We start from the raw sequence: 20,102 nt of genomic DNA, 5'->3' as shown, positions 1-20,102 counted from the left end.
GATCTCTGTTCAGAGGTCTTTTGAGGTGTCAATGTGGGACAAGAGTCCTTTGGTTTGGACGTTGACTGTTTAGAGTTTAGCCCAGTCTGGTGGTAATAACGAGTCCATCAACAAGGATATGATATCCAAGATTCATCCACTATCATCAAGAAGATTCTGAGGCGACCAGTATTCTTTCTCTGGACCCTGAGCATCCAACCAAACAAGACCATCCGCAACCAGATCGTCAATCACTGTTTGTGCTCGAGCCTTTTCCCAATTGAGATTAAGTCGTAACATTGAGACGCTCACGAACCCCAGAACTTGGATCACTTCGAGAACAGTCGCTTGGTCTGTGTTGAGCTCCTTTGGAATGGATCGGATGTACTGTTTGGACCCAACATGAACGATGGAAAACCCAGACCCAAGAGGTTCCAGAGATCGAACTGCACGAAGGACATCATCACTAAAATCTCGCTGGCCTATCAGTCATATGTTTCTGCTAAAACCATTAGGAAAGCTTTTAGGTCAATCATACGCCGAAACCTCTAGTCCACTACCGATTGCCTTGCCCTTGCCAACGCGCTTCCGACATTCTTCGACGCCGATTAGTCCGCCATTCTCACTTCTTGTCTCTCGGCACAGTTCCACAACCCGGACCGCAACCTCAAAGTAGAAGTCGTTCATGTCCCCGCCTAGGATTTGGGTCCAGAAGCTGCCTCCTTCCCCTAGTCCACGGCGGCCATTCTTTCCTTTTATGTTGCTTGCAGCCAATGGGTCAACCCCTATGGTGTTGCACATACGTGCAAACTCTGCTCGGAATGTAGGATTGGACTTTATTGTAGAACTGTGCTCTAAGGCAAAGGTGTGTAACAACGACTGGAAGACGGAGAGCTGGGTCTGGAGAGAGGCGAGATGCGTAGAACGGAGGTTAGCGCCATGAGTGGCGTATGATTGAGTGGTCTGGTTTCTGTTTACAAAGGCTCCGAGCCCAACACCACGGCGCGACATGGTTGCTGTTCAAAGAGTCAGATAAGGTGGCAGGTTGAGGGGTCGATGAGCAGCCAGATAGAGCACAGGTGGAGCCGCGGATAAGGTCATCTGATGATAAGACCAGCCCTAGTCACGGGGTGATAAGGGTACGGTGTCCATACGTGGCTTAGCGTGTAAATCACTGCAGTCTATCCCGTATTGGGTTAGTGTCGACCCGCACCCACACAAGCGAATTTCACTTTTCTCCCATGACTTTCCTTCCTGGTTTGAACTTTCTCCGACCACTCTCGACAACTCGACCTTCGCAATGGCCGCTCCTATCACGTATGATTACCCTTGATTCCTTCTCAATGATACAATCCTCTGTGATTGTGAGAATGCAGGTATAGTCCCTCTCGCTGGCAATGCCACGACCGTCGAACGTTTCATGGTCGGTGTGCACCAGCTCGATCTTTCCTATGCCCTCTCGCTCGAACAACTTTGGAATATGCGTGTTGCTATTCGATGAGACGTGACAGTGGAGGGCTACTGGAGTCTTGAGGTTGAAAGCTTTTTGAGCCTTCGCCTCGAAAAATATTGTTGTATAGCTATCGTATTTCCAGTGTGTTTGATGTTTGAAACAACAGTCAGCATGCCGGACGAAGAGCATCAACAAATATTTCCTGGGCATCTGTCCGGGGTGTTGTTGGATGAAGGCAAATGTGGCATTTTCTGTGGGTGTCTTGAGATGAAGAAATTTTTCTCTTTGCGAAAAGTGTGCTGGAATATGCCACTGATTACCGAAGCATGGACGCAAAGCCCCAATGCCATGGCCCTCACCGACTAAAGACATTTCGTCGAGTTTTTATAAAATATTATTTGCCTACAGTCGAGAATGCGCTATATGCTGCAGTTCTTACACTCGGCGGATTGTTTCATGAATTTCATGATTCATATGGACTATACTCACACCTACACAGCTCCGTTCCCACCCAGGACCAGGTCCTCGTCCCCGAGACCCTCCTCAAGAAGCGCAAGAGCCAGGAGGCTGCCCGCGCTGAGCGCCGTGCTGAGGCCGAGGAGAAGAAGAAGGTTAGATTTTTCCCATTCTCAGTTTTCTCCCATCCCCTTGCACATCATTATGATGAAAACACCAACCACGCGACTAGACCAATTGGTCGATGTTGTCGCCTGTTAACCATCTTTCGGGTCTGATACATTTGATACCATACATGCTTGATATCACCAAATGCATTATGAATTCCCTGTACTAACTTGGATTCATATAGGCCAACAAGGAGAAGCGTGGCGTTATCTTCAAGCGCGCTGAGTCCTACGTTCAGGAGTACCGCAACGCTGAGCGTGAGAAGATCCGCCTGGCCCGCGCTGCCCGCCAGGAGGGTAACTTCTACGTCGACGATGAGCCCAAGCTCGTCTTCGTTGTCCGTATCAAGGGGTAAGCCAAGCACTGCATATATGTTTGCGAGAAACTCATTGCTAACTCATCTCTCCAGTATCAACAAGATTGCCCCCAAGCCCCGCAAGATCCTCCAGCTGCTCCGTCTGCTCCAGATCAACAGCGGTACCTTCATCCGCCTGACCAAGGCTACCCAGGAGATGCTGACCATCGTCAACCCCTACATTGCCTACGGTTACCCCAACCTGAAGACCGTCCGCGAGCTTCTGTACAAGCGTGGTTACGGAAAGGTTGACAAGATGCGCACTCCCCTCACCGACAACCAGATCATCGAGGAGAACCTCGGCAAGTACGGCATTGTCTGCATGGAGGATCTCATCCACGAGATCTACACCGTTGGCCCCAACTTCAAGCAGGCCAACAACTTCCTGTGGCCCTTCAAGCTCAGCAACCCCAACGGTGGTTTCCGCACTCGCAAGTTCAAGCACTACATCCAGGGTGGTGACCTCGGTAACCGCGAGGAGAACATCAACGCTCTTGTCCGCCAGATGAACTAGATTAGTTCCTCTCGCAGACCGGGTGGTTCTCGGAGTTCGCTCCATCAAAAAATTTTCACGACGTTATTGTCACGGGTTGTTTGTTAGCACACGGGCTGTGTTTTCTTTAGTCAATTAGCGATACGGTCTAGGTTTCCGGTAATTCAATGCTTCAGTCAACCCGCAATTGCCTGTCTACATATCTCGTAAAATCCTTTGTTCGTGGCGGAGGTAGTGTAAAACGCCCCCTGATCACGTATTTTCTGCCGTTTTCTGTTGAACGAAGTTGCAATTTTTCACCGACTCGTAGAAGCGTTCAGTTATTTGTGGTGGGCGGTAGATAAAGCGGTCGAGTGTAATTGTACAAGCACTGGGCCATTTTTCAGGCTCGGACCCAAACTTTTCATGAAAATTTTCTGTGAGGATCCATTCTGCCTTGAGCTCTAGGCCGACATCTCCAGGACTGTTGGACATGGTACACACTTTATTGTCTACACTCTTACCACCCCTGGGCCCATTCTCTTTTCTTTTTTATTACCACAACTATCTTGATAGTCAAAGAGATAATTGTAGAGACCGAGGACACCTGGGCATTCGAGATTTCCGCAGCTAGTCTTAGTCAAGGTGACTGCTGAATAACTCCATTGTCCAAGATTGCCCGCAATGCTTGTGTTTAACCACACCAATATTCAATAGCTTATGTGTATTTCGAAGATCAAGTCAATCTGAGGTCTCGATCAAAAGCCAAATGTTAGCTTTATGTATGGATTATTCAATTTCAAGAATGATGATCCACCGATTGAAAATGCCTGAAAGTGTTCATGATACATTTGGTTAAGATCATTGGAATCTACGTTGAGTCGGGAGCACAGTCAGACTACATATCTTGAGCAAGACATACTATTTTCAACCTATAATCATCCCAAGTATTACCGATCCAAATCCGAAAATCGGACCTGAACCTTGGTTTGGAAGATATGTACATCGGTATCTGGAATCTCAAAATGGCGGAGCCATATCCAACATCCGCGGATATATATCCTACCCTGAATAAGAAAAGAAAACAGAGAAAGCTCCCAAGGCCCAAAAAATGTTCAAAATTGAGATGGTTACTTGTTTGTGTAGATCATAGTAGTCCTTGCATGTACAAACCGGCGTTTCAATACCTAGATATGTCATGCTGAACCAAATATACCCTCACTGCGAGGACAACCTGAAAATCCGTAGTCTACATTTCCAGTCTGGCCAGGAAGAAAACTGGAAGACTATGTCTGTATTTTAACCAATCTCCAGAGCTTGAGCATATGTTAGCTTGAGTACTGACTTGTGTGTCAAATCAAATATGTAGCTTCTTTGTCTAAAAAAGCCCACTATGTTTTATGGTCTGGAAATCTACAATAGTCAGCCTAGGAGTCGTCGTGATCCAGCAATGGAATCAGCCGGAAGACAGACATTATATATGTGTGGGAAGATTTCACATTCTAGTACATCGGTGACCTGACGTATGTAAATCACATGTTGACCAATGTCGAGGTTAAACTTATCGGTTTGAATTACTGTAATATGTAGTAGGCAGAAGAAACAAACTTTGATGGAACATACACTTATGCGTGAAAAAGTTACACTGAAAGTAGTGAGTAACGAAGCCCTGGTATGTGTTAGTTAGTTTTGGGGTGAGATTACAAAGTGTAAGGGAGATAGCAATTGAAGACTTCAGTATTGCACAGATACATAGTGGCAGGCCCCGGGTGAGGGATGTACTTTGACAGGTCCCATGTTGAGAGTGCTCAGGCTACGAGAAGATCGAGGAGGCTCAGTGGCCCTGTTACTGAGGTTTTCATTTGACGTGTGCAGTGATTGATGTGAAAGTATGCAGTGATTGATGTGAAAGTATGCAGATTACAGAGCCCATAAGAGCCTCACTACATGAGAAAATAGCAAATGCTTTCTAACCATTTATATTCATTCATTTTGAGTCGTTGAACTGACACGAGGGATTTCCTTCGCGTTCGGAAACGGCATAAGAAAAGGCAAGGGGAACCATGACAAGGAAAAGGAAGACGAGGAAAAAGAAAAATAAAAAGAGAAGAATAGGCATGCCATTAAATCAGAAAATCTTTATTCAAGCCTTGATTGCACCACCCAATGCACCACCACCGAACTGCTGACCACCAGGTCTCCGGCCCTGCTGGTTGTTCGGCAGTCGCGGACCACCGCGAGCCTGGTTGGGACCACGGGGACCACGGCCACGGGCACCGGGGCCTGATTCGCGCTGGAAAGCGTTGGCCATACCTTGAGTGCGCTGCTCGAGGGTCTTCTCATTGGACTCGAGGAGACCCATGGACTTGTCGGCCAGGGTGACGATCTGGGATTGGAGACGGGAGAGCTCGACGCCCTTGCGGAAGACAATAACATCGTTGACCTGGTCGAGAGCGGCGCCGAGTTCCTCGTGAGAGATCATGCGGCTGATGATGGCGGTGATCTTCTTGTTGGACAGCTCGAACATGTCGACCAAGGAGGAGATGGACAGGCTGTCGTAGAAGGGAGCGTAGGTGAAGAGGTAAGTGCGCAGACCCTCCTCTTGGGTCTGCTGGGACAGCATCTCCTTGATCTTCTCGGGCTGCGGCATCAGATCCCAGATCTTGATGGAGGACAGCATGGAAGCGGCCTTCTTCCACTCGCCGGCGGCAAGGAACTTGGCGCTCATGATAACACCATCACGGGTGTTCTCGGGGGGACCGGTGAACACCTGGCGCTCGTTGTAGTCGAGCATGCGGCGGAAGGTCTTGGAGATCATGCGGCGGCGGATTTCTGGGGCGGAAGAGGTCTGGGCCATGAGGGGAACCTCAAGAAACATGCTGGAGGTCAGGTAGATACACTCGAGCAGCTCCAAGTTGATGTGCATGTGGAAGGGCAGCTGGCGCTGGCGCTCCAGACGCTCCTGCTCGGGGGTAACGGTTGAGTACCGCTGGAGGATGATGCCCTGGGCGAGCAGCTCCTTTTGACGGCCGCTACCACAGATGTCACCGAGGGTGTTTTGAGCCTCATAGATGAGACCAGCACGGAAAGCACACAGACCGATCTGAACAAGAGTGCGGTTGAAGAGAATCTGGGTGCTCACATCGAAGTTGGCGATGTTCTCAGTCAGGTGGGACATGAGCATCAGATCACGAGAGCGGTAGTAGTGGTCGTGCAGAGCAAGGAAGTAAATCTGGCACAACATCGAGCGAGCACGAATAATACCGTCACTGTTCTGGAACAGGTAGTTGCAGACAGTTTGAATGAGAACCGAAACATCACCAGCCTGAGCACGGGAAGTAATGGCAGAGTCGAGGTTCTCAGGCAGAGCCTTCCACGAGCCGTCCTCCAGGATGGAGACCACCTGGGAGGGCTTGAAGTAGACATGTTCCAAGCGGCGGATGACCACTCGGTTGACACCGTCCTGACGGGCCTCGTTCTTCTCAACGGCGTTGAGGCTCTCTGCGTACATCTGAGTGCGGACAATGTTGGTGTACAGCTGCTGCTCATCGCTTAGACGCTCAATGTACTCAGCAGTGTGGGGGTCGATCTGCTGGAGCGAGCGGGTGAGCTCGTCATCCAGACGCTCAATGTATGAAACAATGCTGCCGGGGATGTAGAATGTCTCTCCCTCAGCAACCTGGGGTTGCTTCTCGTCATCCTCCCACTCATCGGCACCATCGCTAACAATGAAGTTGCGGTGCTGCTCCAGAACGGACAGAAGGGCGCCAAATTCTTGATCGGCGCTCTTCCATTGCTCAGCGCTCATGTAGGTGGCGGAAGAAGTGGTGGAAAGATCGAAACGGGTGGAGATCAGGGTGAGGTAGATACGAATGCGCTGGTAAGGGGTGGTGGCAACCTCAATGAGCTTCTCCATTGTGCGAATTTGCTCAGAGCGGTCAGTGTTCTTCTTTCCGCGAGACTCAACGATGGTACGCAGGTGCTTGAGAATGCTCTCAGGGGTGTACTGCAGGGTCTTGCCACCACGTCCAACGGTAGCAAATCCATCATCATCAGCCTTGGCCTGGGGAATGAATTTCTCAATCTTCTCAGCCTTGCTGGGCTTGGGGGCGGGAGTGGGTGCGGGCTTCTCCTTCTCCTCCTCATCGGCCAGCATGTAGGCATCCTTATCGGAACGGTACTTGTCGATCTGAGCAGCATAATCCTTGTTGTTCTTCTTGATACGCTGCTTGACGGCGTTGAATCCCTTCTGGTTGCTTGCGTTCATCTTCTTGTTGGAGGACTTCTGCTGGGCGACGGCCTCGTTGACGAAGTCCTCGAGGTCGGCGACGAACTTGACATAAAGGCGAGGGGTAGGGCCGGACTGGTTGACCTTGACGATCTGGCGGTTAAGGCTGTCGAACTCTGTGAAAACCCTCTATTAGCATTCGGTCCAAAGGCTTGGTGACCCCTCCCCCGGTCTAGCCCCGCAGGGGCGGCCTTCATATAAAGCCGTTTAAGTCGTCTTGAATGGACTCACCAGTCGAGATGACGGCCCAGTCGTTGATCTTCTGAGCATTTTCAATCAGGCGCATGCTGTTCTCAAGACCCTCCAGACGCTTGTCCTTGGCACTCTTAACAATCGTGACCTTCTCATCATCCTCGCTTTCCTCGCTTTCGTCATCACTCTTCAGGAAGTCGAAGCCATCACCACCGGTGCTTTCCTCGCCGTCGGACTCGCTGCCAGAGTCGGAACCCGAATCGCTGCCGGACTCGGCATCGCTGTCTTCCTCATCAGAAGAACGATCTTCGTCGTATTCCGAATCGTCCTCCGAAGACGAGCTATTGCCGTCAAAGAATCGTGACTTGGGCTTCGGCGGCGGCGGCGGCATCTTTGCGGATTTAAAACGTGGTGATCCGGGTGCTCGAAGGCGTAAAGGCAGATCCTTTAAAACTTGGAGTTGATGATCCGGGTGAGAGCCACACACGAAATTTAAGCGAGGGGTTGACTATGCCCAATCGGGACTAGTGTCCCCAATCGCTCCCTTCAAAACATCTACAACTACAAATGTAGAACATTTTCACAGATGACACCGAATGAAAACCTGAAATCCGTACTGCTCTGTATGTATTGCTTTTTCCCTGAGAAAGGTCATGGTATCTGCTCATCAACACTTGCATCCAAATCCCACATCAAGGGCTCCCCCGAACCTAACATAATTGACACATAACCCTTGAAGCCACCATATGACGCATCATGTATCTTAAGTACAAAATTAAAGAAGATGAAAACGAACAGCGTCATTCGCTAAGCAAAGCCATAGGAAATCAAAGCTTACTGAGACAAGCGAGTATGGGAAGGGGGAAACGGGGTGAGTGAAGTCGTTCTTTCATACTCCAGGCTATGCCGAAAGAAGAAACAGAGGTTAAACATAAATGAACAAAGGAGAAAAAAAAAGTTGCAGCAGAGTCGCGGGTGTAATAGACCCGAGCGCACCAAATCATTTGCAGGACAAACATAGCAAAGGAAATCAAAGTGGCGATGCGATTTGATCATGGCCCAGTACATACAGAATCGTAACTTTCGGTCACTGCATCCTGGTGCATGTCACCGTGGGATTCGACACAACGCTACATCAGGAAAAAAGTAGAAAAAGCATTGTTTCGATCGCGCCCCCTCAGCCCTGATGTCCACTTTCAGATCTATGTCACTTGTGACTCAAGACCACATGGTCCAACTCAAAGTGCCCGTCAAGCAATGACTCAGGCTAAGGTACACAATGTCAGGCTGGAGACCGTTAGTGGAAGCCTCGTGGGACGAGAGGGGGGTGGATGAGTCAAGCAAAAGTTCCACAAGACACGGCAAGGCATTGGAACAACGTTCCAGCAAGGGCGCACGCACCAGGCGCGTGGATGCTTGACTGCGTAGAAAAAACATTGCAAGCAGTAAACCAGATTCTCAGACACCATATAAACACGTTTGTCCTTTGAGGTGCCTATCCCGGCCCTTTTTAGTGCCACTGGTTTTGGCCCATATAACTTTCACCCAGAACCCCATCTTCAAGGGTGCGGATAAAGTCTCGATTTCTTTGATTCCCACTGCCGTTGCCATTGCTACTGCTATTGCTGGTTCCTCCGGTCCGGCTACCACGACGACGTTGAGCATTGGCGTCCACGTAACCATCGGGAGGAGGTGGATAGTAAGCAGGGCTAGGCTGTAAGCGAATCGGAGCATTGGGATCAAGGTGGCTCGCCACACGTTGGATCGTCGGAGGAATGCCACCTTGTGGATCCATGGTTGATGCACGTTGTCGACCAGCCCGCGTTGTTGCTTGGGCATATAGACTCTGTCCTGGACCATATTGCGGCTGGGGAATTTGACCAGGGGTTCCACCTGGAATCATACCCATCTGATGGCTAGTATACCCAGGAGGCTGTGTGGGGTAAGGCGGCGGCGGAACTCCACCCTGCTGCTGATACATTCCATTGTACATGGGGGGGAGGCGGGGGGGCCTGAGCATGGGCCTGTTGGTATGGATTCATTTGCACCGGGTACGCAGCTTGTGCTTGCACAGACTGTGCCTGCGCTGCTTGAGCTGCTCTCTGCTTGCTAGTAGCTTCCGCTTGTTGCTGTTGCTGGACACCTGGAGCAACGGTCTTATTGATAGTTGCGTACTTCAAATTCATTGGGGGAACGAATGGACCAGTGAACTTCTGTTGTGTGATGAATGGGTGCAGTTTGGCTTGTTGGGGCGACCATCGCTCAAGGGGATTGATGGACAGGAGACCGCGCACGAAATCAATGAAGGCAACGCGGTTGTTCAACTCTGCACGATGATTAGACACCTGGCCTTCAAGATGAAACCAAGTGGAAACTTACCTCGCTCGACCTCATTCTGCTTCATATTTTTCCTCGGCATGGGGTAGCTTCGAATAATCTCCTCCAGTGTCGAGGCAGAGAAGTACTTCTTGCTGGGTTGTTCCTTGGTATTGTGCTCCCTTGAGTATTGCTCCAGACTTTTGAGACGGTAGGTCTTTCGCCCAAATTCGTCCTGCGTTTTCTCGAAGAATTCGCCCGATTGTTTACCCATCTCCAACATCCATGCTGGAGGCAAACCCATCATGTCGACAATTCGACAGACTTGATTATATTCGGAAGAGCCAGGAAACAGAGGCAACCCCAGGAAGAGCTCGACGACAATGCATCCAAGAGACCACATGTCGATTGCAGATGAATACCTAGTCCAGTCAGCGGAAGAGCTCATAGAGGGAGAAATGAGAGACTGGGGATACATACGGGAGACCAAGCAGAACTTCTGGTGAACGGTAAAACCGTGATTGAATATATGTGTAGACAGTCTGGCGTTCGTCGCACGCAGAGCCGAAATCGATGACCTTGATGATTGGGCTTTCAAGACTGTAGCGGTTGTACGAACATCAGTAAGAAGGGGGGTATCAAAGGTGAGGTGGGGTTCTCTCGACTTACTTCTTCAAGAGGATATTCTCTGGTTTCAGATCACAGTGGATTAAATGGGCCTTGTTCAAGAGACTGAGAGCATTCAATAACTGTTGCGCAAACACACGGACAAGTGTTGTACTCAGTCCTCGGAACTGGTTCTGCTTGATGAGCTCATAAAGGTTAACGCTGAGTAATTCAAATGCAAGACAAAGATGCTGGCGATGGATGAAAGTGTCCTTCAAACGAAGGAGATGATGGTCGTCATTCTTGTCGTATTTGCTATTCAACTGCGAGACAGTAGAGTTAGTGCATGCTATCAATATTAGCTGCCGGGGATGTAATTGCATACCAGATCCAAGACGGAGACTTCCATCATGCTTTGGTTGAAATAGGCGGTCTTATTTTTGATAACCTTAACCGCCACAACCTCTTGGGTTTTCAGGTTTTGACATTTCACGACCTGACCGAAGGTGCCCTGGCCTAATACATCGAGAATAAGGTAGCGATTCCTGCGAGGCAATAATTAGACCTTTAGACCTATAAATCCGGTGATAACGGGACCCAGAAAGCATACTTGTGACCGGCCTCCTCACTGCCCAGAATGTCGTTCACGTAGAGAATATAGTCACTGTCCTCGTTATCGTAGCCATCATTCTTGGTACCCTTGCTAGGCTTTGTCAAAACTCGGCGCGGGTTTCTGGATGACTCGTAGTTGAAGTTCGGGTTGCAAATACGATAGGTCGCGGGGAGGTGACTAGTCAAGGCATGAAGTGGCTGTAAAAGGTAAGCTGACAAGTCGACGAAGGAAAAATGGCAGGCCACGAACGCTGATGAAGCCACCCTCTGGGTTTGCCCGTCGATAAGCCGGCTGGTCGTGAACCCGACCCTTGAGACTCTGCACCGACTCGACCTTCTTGAACTTGGGAACTGGACCTCGGCCCGGAACTTGGGACGGCAAGGAGCCGGAACGTGGGGATCGATTTTCAGGCGCAAATGCACTCCCAAGGTGAGAGCCCGCGGAAGGTGGATAGTACTGATCGGGACTGAGGTCGGACGCTTGGAGGGGGGGGAAGTTTAGGGGGGCGATTCGCTAGTTATAGGTTAGCACACAGAGACTCATGTGCAACAGGACAAAATGATCGCTCACAAGGCGGCGATTGATAGCCCTGCGGCGGAGACGAGTAGTCTCCCGCTCGACCCGGCGACCGTCGTGACTGGTTTGACGAGGGCGAGAAGTATGAGCCGGAGCCCTGCTTCCCGGGGCTCGTTGGGTATGACATGGGCGGCGACAGAGCGTTCATCGGCGAGTACCTGCGAGCGGCCGAGGATTCTTCAGTCTGCGCAAGAAATTGGGACGAGGCGCGACTGTGATGATTTGGCCTCGATGGGTACTTGGCGCGGTTGTAGGGGTCGGCGTCCTCCATGGTGGTATCGGCATCGGTGACATAATCCCGACTACGTGGCGTGGCGGTAGGAGACGAGGCCATGGATACCGGTTTGGAGTTTGGGCCGGTGGAAGGGGCCTTGGACGAAGTGCCAGGAGTTTGAAATGTCTCGTAGGTGTATCCGACGGGGGGCTGTGACTGTGGTGGCTGACCGTACTTCGAGGCTTGCTGGGGATGGGCAGCCAATCCGGTATTGAACTGCGCGGGACGGCCCATCAGGGGATCCTGATAGGGTTGCCATCCAGAATCCATGTTGGACGAGAAGTCACGACTCTATGACGTTCGGAATTCTGGAGAGTTGGGGTAAAATAGAATGGGAGAATTGGGCGTTGTCGTGTACCGTATGGCAGCCACAATGCGATCGGGGGGGATTGCGTGGGGAGTGCGGGAGGGGAAATCAGACACAACACACGCGAGAAGCGCGATCGCAAGGGGACCACAGGTCCCTGCGAAATAAGCGATTGGGGGGATGTGGATGTTAGTTTTCGCAACGCCTCATCATCGAAGTCTCAAGAACTCCGTATGAGAAGGAATGAGAAATTGGAGGGGGGCGGGTCTGCCACCGACGTAGTCACAGAATGTGGTTTTGGGGGTCAAAGAGAGCTAAAGGTGGAAACCCCCTAAAGTTGTAGAATATAAGAAGAAAAGAGAGGGAACCTGTCAAGATGACCAAAATCCAAAGCTCCAACACATCAAAAACCACAGATCATCTGTGGAGATGGAGGGGAGGGAGAAGGGTAAGTTGTGGGAAGTGGAGGTCTTTCTCTCGAACTCTCAATCTCGATCTAACTTTTGACAGGCAAAACGATCGTCATGAAGCATTGGTCAGAGATGCATGTCCGAGTGATTCTACGCTATGAAATTACGCTGTACAACATAGAGTGAAATGGATCTATTGAATTTGGTGATCTCACGACTGGAGGATTGTGGTCTCCTCGGCGACGTGTCGCCCAGGATCGTCGCGTCATTGCATACCCAACTGCCAAAGCGTTGCCAAAGTGTCGCAGCCTGAATGCCTAAGAGTCCGATCTGGCTCCTTCAAATGTTTATAACATTCATTCGATTTCTATCACCTTCGCTTATTGCCCATTGCCTTGCCCATTTATTTATCTATTGATCATGATTCATACGTCGTTGGGGTGTATGAGGATCTGGACAAGCCGTGGTCTAGTCACAGTATTTCAAACTTCACTTCTATCAAGACGCTGTGGCTCTTATTACTAATTGCAAAATTCGACCGTATGTTTTCCAATACCAGGACTCTAGCCTAGAGTTTAAGATAGTTATGTAGCTAGCTAGTCAAGTTATTTAGTTGCCCTGTCCAGACCGGATGACTCATCACATGATTACTGTACTAAAGCGGTGACAATCTGCCAGTCAAAAGCTGAATCAGGGTCTCTCCGCCTCGAGTCCAGTGAAGTCCAAGCCCAAGCACGAGGGGCCGTGGTTTGTGATTTACTGGCTAAGCCCTTCATCAATTGTAGTATGATCAGATAGGTAGAATGCCATTCTGATTTTATGTAATTATACCTCCAATGCTAGGACAAATGCTTTGTACAACGCTGAGACTTGCGAATGATATTCCAAAGTGTAAGGATGTTGGTTGTGAGACAGTCCCTTGCGCCCCAAGACCCTTGAGCTACTAGCCTACTACTGTACTGTACTGTAGTGTCAGCCTGCTTATTTCGAGAGCATTCTGCCCATTCATTCCCGCTCGGAAGGCACCGGCTATGCTCGCCTCCAATCTTCATTGCTGCATCTTCCATTCGGTTTGCTCCACCCGGGGTTCCCTCGGACATGATCGCATTTGTCCATGGGACATGGGCATGATCGAAATGGAAACATGAATATCACACGGCTCGTGCTAGAAATCCTCAGCACTTCCAAGGGTAACTTGGAAATTCTGTGGGTCAATCACATCAGTACAATCTAAGGGTTCAGGGGTCTGGTGCTGCGGGCAAAATCCATGGTTACGTAGTTGGTTGCCTATCCTCGATTTGGACCTTTTCTTACATACAGTACCACCGAGTACTTCGTACTTGAACATATTCTATCATTTTATTCTTTTGTGAATGCACTTTTAGAATGATTTGCTATTTTAGGCAATCTGATATCAATCGCCTCGAGCTTCAAAGCTTCCTAATGACATCCGTTTCGGGTGCTCTTGTTTCTCTTCCCCAAAGTGGAGATGATCGTCAAAGGTGTTTCACTGTGATTGGTGGCTGGCCAAGAAGCTAGTGACTGGGGCAAATGCCCATACTCCACTCACTGGAGAAAGCTGCCCATTTAAACGAAACAGATCAAGCAGACGAGCTACGCTGTACGACACTAGCGAGACTAATGCAAAAGGCCGTGGGTAGATTCCCTTGACTCGACTTTGACGATGCAGGTGGGACATGCAGTTTCAAAAGATGCACGAACTCGATCATCTGTACTGTGAAGTCAGGGAGAGAATTGCAGATCTCATCGAAACAATAGTATTATGTAGTACCAACCACAGAACTGCCCGCTTCGCACTAAAAATCTCCAGCCCAAGGAACCCACGATCGTGGATCCTCACAAGTTCACCCACTCGGTGGCGGGTTTCTCCACACGATTTCCCAGCTTTTCCAACCCCCAGCACCTTTTCAGGCTTAAATATCTCAGGCCCCCATCTTGGGTTTATTAACTCCTAATTATCATTACTTCCAGTTGAACCCGTTCTTTCTCTTTATTTCTCGCAAAAAAGGTATCTCTTATCATCATCAAATCACAGCCAAAATGAAGTTCCTCGCTACTCTGGCTCTCCTCGCCGCCACCGCCTCTGCTGGCCCTGCCACCAAAACATTCAGCCTGCAGACCACGGGCGCATCCAACAGCAGTCTGAACGACCTGTACCTCACCACCAAGTCTACCGGCCCTCTCAATAGTCTGGCGGTGTTTACTGGTGGTGCGAGTGACGCAGCCTCATTTTACCTTTCGAACGGCACCGTGCGGTACCAAGCGGAGAACGGCGCACCGTGGGCCCTTGCACTCGTTTCCGAGGATGGTAAGTTACCCTTCAACCTTGGCTCGTTCGCCACTTTTTGTTCCCAAGGTAAACTGACAGATCCAATCTTAGATCGTAAGGCTCCCGTTGAAGTGAGCGTGAGCCCCACGACCGGTAGCACAGGATTCAGCTTTGCCAGTGATGGCGACCTGGAGACCTCGAACAAGAACTGGGGTGGCTGGCTTGGTAAGTTCCATTGTTTCTTCTCCGAAACATTCGATTCTTTGTTTCAAACCCCAGGCTGACTGGTGTTTTTAGCTTGCACTGATAGCGCCCTCTACTATGTCAACCTTGCCGAGACTGGCAGCTACACCGGGTGTGATACCGTCGAGCTCAAGGCTTCCTCCTAAAATTCTAGGATTTCAGGATAGGGGGCGTTTCTTGAGTTTGCGATGGTATTGTTTTCGATCTTCCTCGATTATGATGAAAAAGAGGCTATTTTCACGACTGTACATTTACTGCGATCCTGGTTAAATATTGGTTAGACTGGAGTTTAATGATAATATGTTCATTTTCTACGTAAAGATCTGCCTACCTGTAACCTTAAATAAATGCTTGATCGCTGAGGTTAAAGTTTGTTGTGCCACAGACCTCGGGGTGGCTGATTATGGGTAAATATCTGCTCCCCCACAATAATAACTTCTTTGAACTATACAGATGTAACGCCAAATTCGATACCTTTCCATGAGATTTCTCGATTGTTTGTGATTGGGAATTCTTCAGATTTCCTGGTTGATCTTCGATTGGCACTCGCTCACCCTTGAAAACTGGGATACCAATAGCGTCGCATCTTGACAGGCTTTATTTTATTATCTGATTTGAGCACATATATCTACATAAGTAGATTTATTTTCGGCTCTGTGATAGTGTCAGTCATTTCATGGAAAAGTGAGAAGACGAGGAGAGGCCTTATCTGGAAAAGCAATTTCCTGGTGGCCGAAGTAAGACCTTGGAGGATGAGAGATAATCCTGAGTAGAATATTTATTTTTCATGGCCAAGGAGCGTTTCTATACATAGAATGGGTACATTTAGACAGAGTCATAGATGGTAAGAGAGAACGTGAAGTCTGCCTCCAGGGCTCATCGAATAGGGCAGCTTCGTGCCCGGCTGCCTAAGCCCCATCTGGAAATCCACCGGCTGGCTGTACAGCCTAGTCACAGCTCGGCGACCAATAGACAGGAAAGGCTCATGCAAACTCGTCACCTTAGCACATTACGACTGTTAAAAGTGCCTCGTTGGCCAATCACTCTGAAACGTACTAGGCGCGTACTTTGGTACTTTAGTACTACCCCTCTCTTCATGTTGAGGCTGAGGACAAGATGTCTCTGCCGTCATATTCCACTGGAGCCTCATTGCTTTTCCCTACCTTGTTGAATAAATGTTCGCTCGCCTAAATTTGTGAACACTCTATATACCAACTGAATGATTGCGAAAACCGAGGCTTTGCGAACCTCATTTTCTTGAATAACTACGAGCGAGCGGAGATGCCGCAACGATTGAGGCACGATGCGTATCGAGTGGGATGGATCTGTCCATTGGAGGTGGAACAAATCGCGGCAATGCAAATGTTAGATGAGGAACATGAAGGGCTACCACTACGACCTGGGGATGAGAATGTGTACATCCTTGGCAGTATAAATAAGCAAAACATTGTGATCGCTGGCCTTCCTGGTCAAGGGAACTGTTTTGCCGCCAGTGTTATCGCTCAAATGAGGATGGCATTCTCGTCCCTCAAGTACGTTTTATTAGTGGGCATTGGGGGTGGTGTACCTGTAAAGACACGGCATGGAATGATCCGCCTCGGGCATGTGGTGGTTAGTGATCCGACAGGAATACACTCCGGAGTGGTGCAGTATGATCATGGAAAATCGAAGACAGGCCAATTTGAACGCACAGGTTGTCTTAGTCCCCCACCACAAGCTCTTCTCAGCGCTGCACGAGTTCTGCAAGTGAAGCGTGAAGGAATGGACTACGACCCGATTTGGACCAATTTGAAGAGGTTTCAAACCAAGCGCCGAATTAATAGTCGCTTTAAGTTTCCAGGGGCTGAAAACGATCATCTCTACCACCCAGACTGTGAACACCAGGTGAAAGATGTTTCCTGCGAAGAAAGTGCCTGTCCGCAGGAACAGCGCATCAAGCGAATACCAGACGAAGAAGAAGAGTCTTGGGTCGTAGTACATAGAGGCACAATAGCGTCTGGGGAGCTGGTCATGAAGAATGCTAAGCAGCGAGATGAGCTAGCGCGGGAGCATAGTGTGCTCTGTTTCGAGATGGAAGCAGCTGGGGCTCTCACAGGCTTTCCATGCCTGGTTATCCGTGGAATTTCCGACTATTGCGACTCGCATAAAAACGATGTATGGCACGCGTACGCATCGGCAGTGGCGGCCGCTTATGCACGGGCGTTAATTTGCTACCTGCCCGTGGAAGAGATCGAGAGGTGATTCTTCTTATCTGAGAAGTGAACGCAGTCTTACGAATGCTAATGTAAACGCAAGGTCAGAGATCAAGACTGAGACAAAAGCAGGTAATTCACCAACGACGACTCTTCAAAATCCCGCCGCAGGATACCAAACTAAGTACCCATTATCATATCAGATCACCAATTCCGATACTTTGTTGTTCCATCCTTAGACAAACGTCACTTTACCGGCCGAGAAACCACGCTTGAACAACTCCAACAGAGGCTTTTTATCCAGGCGAACACTCAAAAATTAGCGCTTTTCGGATTAAGTGGCATCGGCAAAACTCAAGTCGCTCTTCAATTTGCGCATTGGGTTAAAAAAGCGAGGCCCGAATTCTCTATATTTTGGGTTCCCGCATATAGTTTGCAGAGCTTTGAGCAAGCGTGTTTGCAGATCGTGAAGGAGGTTGGAATCCAACAACGTTCAGAAGATGCAAGCGAAAGTGCTAGGGAATTAGTCCATCACTACCTCAGATCGAATGCAGCTGGGAAGTGGCTTTTCATCGTGGACAATGCCGATGACCACGACTTACTTATCACTGAACTTTACCAGTTCATCCCAGCCAGCGAGAACGGTGTGACCTTGCTCACTACCTGTTACCGTGAGGTAGCGGTGACATTTGCAACAAAGGACATAGTCGAGCTCGACAAGATGGCGTTAACAGAGGGTAAGGCTTTTATTGCCAAGATCGTCCGTGAAGAATTGCTCTGCGAAGAGTCCACTACTCAATTACTAGAGGAGCTTCATTACCTACCTCTTGCTATCACACAGGCGGCGTTCTATGTTAGCCGTACTGGTATAACGATCTCACAATATCTCAAGCTCATGCATAAGACGGAAAAGAATCGAGCAGATCTCGCGAGCAGGAAATTCTTTGATTGCACTCGATATCCTTCAAAGGATAACGCTATTACCACAACTTTTATCATTTCATTTGAACGAATCAAGAATTCTGAGCCCGATGCTGCAGAGTTGTTGGAATTCTTGTCCTATATTGAACCAAAGGCAATTCCACGATCAATGCTTCCTTTACTGAAGTCAGAAGAAAACACAGAATTTGCGATTGGAACATTATGGGACTACGCATTTTTGACCAGGAGAGATGATGGAAAGGAATTGGATATGCATGGTTTGGTTCAGCTCTCAACACGGCAGTGGGTAGAGAAGGCTGGCCATACACAACAGGTTATTCAGAAGGCGATTCAGCATATGGATGACTGCTTCCCCTCTGATGAGTTTACCTGCCGTGAGGTCTGGAGAACGTACCTACCGCACACCCTCAAGCTTATTCATAGATGTGAAAGCAAGGGTACAAATGAGAGATATAGCTTACTTGCTAAGGCCGGAGGCTGCGCCATGGCTGAAAGTCGAGCAAAAGAGGCTATTGGATTGTTTGAAGAAGTATCTATGTGGCAGAAGAGTCAACACGATGAGGAACAACACACTGATCGACTATTGTCCCAGCATGCGCTTGCAGAGGCATATGAATTAGATGGCCAGCGTAAGCTAGCGCTGCAAATCTTCGAGCGTGGAGTTGCAATACTAGAGGAGACGGCCGATGAAAAGGATCGCTTTCTACTAGCATACCAGTATTCACTCGCATTAACGTATCGATCAAACGGCAAGATCAAAGACGCTGTGAAGCTCCTCGAGCACGTGGTCAGGGTACAAGAGAGAAAGTGTGATGAAAAACACCATGATCGACTAGGGTCCCAGCAGGCCCTCGCAGAGGCATACCAGTCAGACGGCCAGATCAAGCGAGCCATCAAGATCTTCGAGCATGTGGCCAAAATACGAGAGGACACGCTTCACGAAGAAGATCCTAATCTAGTGTCGTCCCAATACGCACTCGCAAAGGCATATAAATCAGACGGCAAGATTAAGGAGGCTATAAAGCTCCTCGACCACGTGGTTATGATACGGAAGAGAACACTACATGAAGACAACCCTGAACGGCTATCCTGCCAGCACGTACTCGCAAAGGCTTATCAATCAAGCGACCAGATTGAGCAAGCCATCCAGTTCCTCGAGCATGTGGTTCAGGTACGAAAAAGGACACTTAACGAAGAAGACCGTAAACTATTATCGTCCCAGCATGATCTCGGAAAAGCATACCAATCAGCCGGCCAGGCCGACCTAGCCATCCAGTCCCTCGAGCATGTGGTTAGGGTGCGAAAGAGGACGCTTAATGAAGAAGATCCTAAACTATTGTCGTCCCAGCATGATCTCGGAAAAGCACACCAATCAGCCGGCCAGAGTGAGATAGCTGTGCAAATCCTTGAGCATGTGGTTGAGGTACGAGATAGGACGCTTGAAGAAGAGGATTCCAAACGACTATCGTCCCAGCATTTACTCGCTGTAGCCTATCGATCCAACGGTCAGAGCAAGCTAGCCGTGCGAAAACTCGAGCATGTGGTTGAGGTACGAGAGAACACGCTTGGCGAAGAAGATAATAACCGACTGGGGTCTCAGCATGCCCTCGGAAAAGCGTATCATCGAAATGGACAATTTAAGGAGGCCGTGCAGATCCTCAAGCACGTGGTTGCGATAAAACAGAGGACGCTTGATGAAAAACATCCCTCCCTACTGTCTTCGAAGAAAGCACTCGCAATGGCAAAGAAGTCGAGTCGAAGGAAGACCACGTATATAGACTAGTCATAAATTCCCCCCAGGACTCAGGAGATAGTTCAACTGTGCTCGCTCAATACGAAAACTGTCATATCAAATCTTCCTTAACCCTTTGGAAACCACACACTCATTCCTACCTTAGGTTTGTGACCAAAAGTAAATTTCGCACGAAGAATGTTTAAAACACGCCTCTCGCCTTATGTATGAACTGAAC

The 20,102-nt window shown here is 49.1% G+C and overlaps 7 protein-coding genes across 7 annotated transcripts; 3 read left to right on the top strand and 4 right to left on the bottom strand.

The window, feature by feature from the left end:
* Positions 1 to 132: 132 nt before the first annotated feature.
* On the bottom strand, positions 133 to 990 carry N7484_011657 (ESCRT-II subunit protein SNF8; the record flags this gene model as incomplete). The annotated part of the gene is made up of 2 exons (XM_057122044.1): positions 133 to 445; positions 518 to 990. 2 exons carry the CDS (start codon positions 988 to 990, stop codon positions 133 to 135), a joined length of 786 nt encoding a protein of 261 aa, XP_056967798.1.
* A 289-nt stretch (positions 991 to 1,279) lies between these two features.
* On the top strand, positions 1,280 to 2,925 carry N7484_011656 (60S ribosomal protein uL30; the record flags this gene model as incomplete). Its single annotated transcript, XM_057122043.1, has 4 exons — positions 1,280 to 1,296; positions 1,932 to 2,043; positions 2,241 to 2,407; positions 2,466 to 2,925. 4 exons carry the CDS (start codon positions 1,280 to 1,282, stop codon positions 2,923 to 2,925), a joined length of 756 nt encoding a protein of 251 aa, XP_056967797.1.
* Positions 2,926 to 3,156: 231 nt separating this feature from the next.
* On the bottom strand, positions 3,157 to 3,378 carry N7484_011655 (uncharacterized protein; the record flags this gene model as incomplete). Its single annotated transcript, XM_057122042.1, has 1 exon — positions 3,157 to 3,378. One exon carries the CDS (start codon positions 3,376 to 3,378, stop codon positions 3,157 to 3,159), a length of 222 nt encoding a protein of 73 aa, XP_056967796.1.
* A 1,648-nt stretch (positions 3,379 to 5,026) lies between these two features.
* nip1 (translation initiation factor eIF3 core subunit c) lies at positions 5,027 to 7,754 on the bottom strand (the record flags this gene model as incomplete). Its single annotated transcript, XM_057122041.1, has 2 exons — positions 5,027 to 7,287; positions 7,403 to 7,754. The coding sequence occupies 2 exons, from the start codon at positions 7,752 to 7,754 to the stop codon at positions 5,027 to 5,029; spliced, it is 2,613 nt and encodes an 870-aa protein (XP_056967795.1).
* A 1,119-nt stretch (positions 7,755 to 8,873) lies between these two features.
* On the bottom strand, positions 8,874 to 12,018 carry N7484_011653 (putative protein kinase Yak1; the record flags this gene model as incomplete). The annotated part of the gene is made up of 9 exons (XM_057122040.1): positions 8,874 to 9,375; positions 9,440 to 9,689; positions 9,743 to 10,101; positions 10,160 to 10,279; positions 10,349 to 10,608; positions 10,671 to 10,830; positions 10,896 to 11,095; positions 11,148 to 11,377; positions 11,430 to 12,018. 9 exons carry the CDS (start codon positions 12,016 to 12,018, stop codon positions 8,874 to 8,876), a joined length of 2,670 nt encoding a protein of 889 aa, XP_056967794.1.
* Positions 12,019 to 14,526: 2,508 nt separating this feature from the next.
* N7484_011652 (uncharacterized protein) lies at positions 14,527 to 15,144 on the top strand (the record flags this gene model as incomplete). The annotated part of the gene is made up of 3 exons (XM_057122039.1): positions 14,527 to 14,794; positions 14,867 to 14,980; positions 15,053 to 15,144. The coding sequence occupies 3 exons, from the start codon at positions 14,527 to 14,529 to the stop codon at positions 15,142 to 15,144; spliced, it is 474 nt and encodes a 157-aa protein (XP_056967793.1).
* Positions 15,145 to 16,279: 1,135 nt separating this feature from the next.
* On the top strand, positions 16,280 to 19,915 carry N7484_011651 (uncharacterized protein; the record flags this gene model as incomplete). The annotated part of the gene is made up of 3 exons (XM_057122038.1): positions 16,280 to 17,235; positions 17,294 to 17,322; positions 17,394 to 19,915. 3 exons carry the CDS (start codon positions 16,280 to 16,282, stop codon positions 19,913 to 19,915), a joined length of 3,507 nt encoding a protein of 1,168 aa, XP_056967792.1.
* Positions 19,916 to 20,102: the final 187 nt, after the last annotated feature.

The sequence above is a fragment of the Penicillium longicatenatum genome, assembly GCF_028827895.1.
Source record: "Penicillium longicatenatum strain IBT 33135 chromosome Unknown contig_7_segment0_segment0, whole genome shotgun sequence".
Taxonomy (NCBI): Eukaryota; Fungi; Ascomycota; class Eurotiomycetes; order Eurotiales; family Aspergillaceae; genus Penicillium; species Penicillium longicatenatum.
This window is presented reverse-complemented; position numbering and strand designations above follow the sequence as displayed.